Source organism: Hibiscus syriacus, unplaced genomic scaffold (genome assembly GCF_006381635.1).
Source record: "Hibiscus syriacus cultivar Baekdansim isolate YM2019G1 unplaced genomic scaffold, ASM638163v2 tig00110221_pilon, whole genome shotgun sequence".
Lineage (NCBI taxonomy): Eukaryota > Viridiplantae > Streptophyta > Magnoliopsida > Malvales > Malvaceae > Hibiscus > Hibiscus syriacus.
Genome location: NW_024062635.1, coordinates 2,557,122 through 2,560,306, shown reverse-complemented (window position 1 = coordinate 2,560,306; position 3,185 = coordinate 2,557,122). Strand labels below are relative to the sequence as shown.

The 3,185-nt window shown below is 35.9% G+C and overlaps 1 protein-coding gene across 1 annotated transcript; it reads left to right on the top strand.

Annotated features, from left to right (window-relative positions):
• Positions 1 to 740: 740 nt before the first annotated feature.
• LOC120114253 (WAT1-related protein At5g47470-like) lies at positions 741 to 2,822 on the top strand. The gene is made up of 6 exons (XM_039135218.1): positions 741 to 940; positions 1,037 to 1,102; positions 1,688 to 1,804; positions 1,883 to 2,276; positions 2,458 to 2,609; positions 2,682 to 2,822. Exons 1-6 carry the CDS (start codon positions 741 to 743, stop codon positions 2,806 to 2,808), a joined length of 1,056 nt encoding a protein of 351 aa, XP_038991149.1. The 3' UTR covers positions 2,809 to 2,822.
• Positions 2,823 to 3,185: the final 363 nt, after the last annotated feature.

The following is a 3,185-nucleotide window of genomic DNA, read 5'->3' as shown; positions in this document are numbered from 1 at the left end:
TTTTTTAATTAAGATTAGGATTATTATTATATTATGTCGTATCACTATTTTTATTAAGTCAATTGTCAAACAAAACGACGTGATACCAAAAATAGAAATAAAAAGTAATGTTAGGTACGATTCTAAATAAGTAATTAAGTAACGAAAATAAAAAATAAATGAGACACTAAATAGATAATTTACTTAAAAATAAGTTTGTTTTTAGTCTTCATCACTTTCATATACACGTAAAAGAAACTCAGAATTTGAAGGAAGTGAGAGACTATTGGACAAACATTGAGTAAAAGAGATTGGAATTGTACCCATTAACAGTGCTCTAAAAATAGTTTAACAAATCTGAAGAGAGAGAAATGGCAAAACATAAAGAATCTAGGGAGCCAAAATTCTGTACAAAACCATAAAAAGAGAATCAGAGGAGAGCCATTGAGAAACACAATGGAGACCCTTGTATTACCATTCTCCTGCGAATAATCTGGTGAAAGCCTCCCAAAGTTAGTTAAGTCCCAAAAGAGAAAGAGGGAGACACATAACCAAGAAAAACGAAATAAAACGAAATTTCTCTCATTTGTTCACGAAAGGGTTTGACGTTAGAATCAGAAACAAACATTTTAAAAAGCAAAAAGAAAAAAAAAATGAGAGAAACAGAGAGAAGAAAGGTGCTGGGTGTATGTAATTTTTCTTGTGTTTCTTCTTCATTTCGTTCCCTGTTTGGACGGAAAGAAAGTAAGGAGGAAAGTAAGATGGTGGCGTGCATAAAAAGAGCATTGCTTGAAGATGTGGCGATAATAGGAGGATTGGTAGGGGTGCAATTTGTTTATGCGGGCAACTCAGTTTTACTTGCTTATCTTATGTCCCTTGGCATTAGCCCTTTCCCCCTTATTGTTTACTTCACCCTTGCCACCTTCATTATTCTCTCCCCTTTTTCTTTTCACTTTGAAAGGTATTTCATTTTCAGTTTCTTTCTTTCTTTCTTTATGGAGTTGTTTAGCCATGGAAAACATTTTGAAGGTGTCATTCACATCCATACATTTTGCAGGAGCCAATGGCCCAACCGTTTCACCTTGAAGTTAATTACTCAGCTTGTTTTAATCTCCTTTGGAGGGTAGGGTTGATTTTCATTTTACATCCTTCCTAAATATTTGGATTACATAAGATGGAAACAAAACATCAAAACCACCTTTTTTTTGTTCCTAGTTTCAGTTTTGATTTTTTTTGTTGCAAAATATTAGAAAAATTCATCTAGAATTAGAATTATTCTAGGTATAATGACAAAAAACAACCTTAACATTTAATTAAAAAGTCACTTTCACCTTTCTTTTTAAGTATCTTGGAAAAAATGCATCCGTGCGTGAAAATCGTTAGTAAATAAACGACTCAAAATAGGGACCTTTTTACCTTAAAATAAAATATCGGGGACAAAACAATCTAAAAAAGAATAGGGACTAAATTGACTATTTAGTCAAATGTGAGGGATCCTTTTACCTTAAAATGAATCGTCAGGACCAAGATACTCCAAATAAAAAAATAGAATACCAAAATAACCATTTAGATAAACATAAGAGACAATCGTTATACCATTAGTCTGTTGGATAACCTTTGGCCTTCAATCCTCTTTTCTTAAAACACCTCAAGGAAATTATGTTAACAATCCATTTTTCAATCATGTTACTGATAATCTTTGTTTCAGGACAACTTTATTCCAAAACCTATTCCTCAAAGGGATTGATCTAACTTCACCTGCAGTAGCAACAGCCATGCCAAACCTTGCTCCTGGGCTTATCTTTATAATTTCTTGGGCTTTCAGGTACTAAATTCAATTCTTTTTTTGGTGATCAAGTTAGTAATAAAAACCCAATGATGAATTTTGGAAATGCTGATATAGGTTAGAAAAAGTTGCTCTAAGTTGCCTATACAGCAAAGTGAAAATTGCAGGCACATTCTTGTGTGTCTTGGGGGCCATTATAACGAGTGTAATACAGAGCACCGTCTCGTCGGAAGATGCAACGATAGATATCGCGGACGTTTATTATGACATTTTCGACAAAAATAAGATCACCGGTTGCATGTACCTCATGGCAGCTGTCCTGGTTTTATCAAGCAATGTAGTATTGCAGGCGACGACTTTGGGTGATTTTCCTGCTCCGATGTCGTTGTGTGCGATAACATCATTGATTGGAGTGATTATAACTTCACTGGTGCAGTTGTTCAAAGATCATGATCTCGAATGGGGTTGGCCCCTTGTTAGTGGTTGGGAACTACTTGGCTTTTCTTTACTGGTATGAAAGCCTGATCCTGATCTCGGAATTTCCCATTATACTTATACATAAAGTTGTAGCAGACAGAAACAGAACACGCTTCAGAATTTGAGAAAACGAAACTTAAATGCATATGAAAAGATTCTGAACTGTAATGCACTTTTTTCTTCACCATTCTATTCGTTCATATTTGGATGCGCAGGGCGGAGCGTTGAGTGGAATGTGTGTAAGCTTCAACGGATGGGCAATGAAGAAGAGGGGACCAGTGCTGGTGTCAATGTTTTGCCCCATTGGAACAGTCATTACAGTAGTCCTCTCTTTTTTCACTTTAGGGCAGTCCATTTCATTAGGAAGGTAAACATGCATACAAGTTTACCAATTTGATTCGAAGTTTCCAACATTCTATGAATCCCTCTTTTCATGCAGCCTCGCTGGGATGTTCCTCATGTTCACCGGCCTCTACTTCGTCTTATGGGCTAAAGGAAAAGAAGTTTACGCGGTCGGGGATGGCTTGCGAACCGAGTTCGACCCGGAGAAGCCTCTATTAAGTTAATTCGCTATCTACTTCTTTAAAGATAGACAAAAATGAACTTCGTGGGAAAACTTGTCCAGAACCTCTCAATATGAATGTAAATGTTAACGTATTTCTACAGTTTATGTTCTTTTTTGTAGAAACTTGATGTAGCAGCAGAGTCCTGTATGGTATTCTGAGTTTCAGACAGTATATTGGAGATGATAATAGGCTAGGAAAAGAGAAGTGAGAGAAGAGTAATGGCATTGTATAAAGCACTTATGATTGAATTAAAAGACCCCATATTTTATGGTTCGTTTCCGTGCAGTGTTCAACAGTTTCACAAACATGTTGATACCGGTAATGATAACGTGCTTATGACAAGGTAATGAATGACAAGTGACCAAGACAGCTAAAAA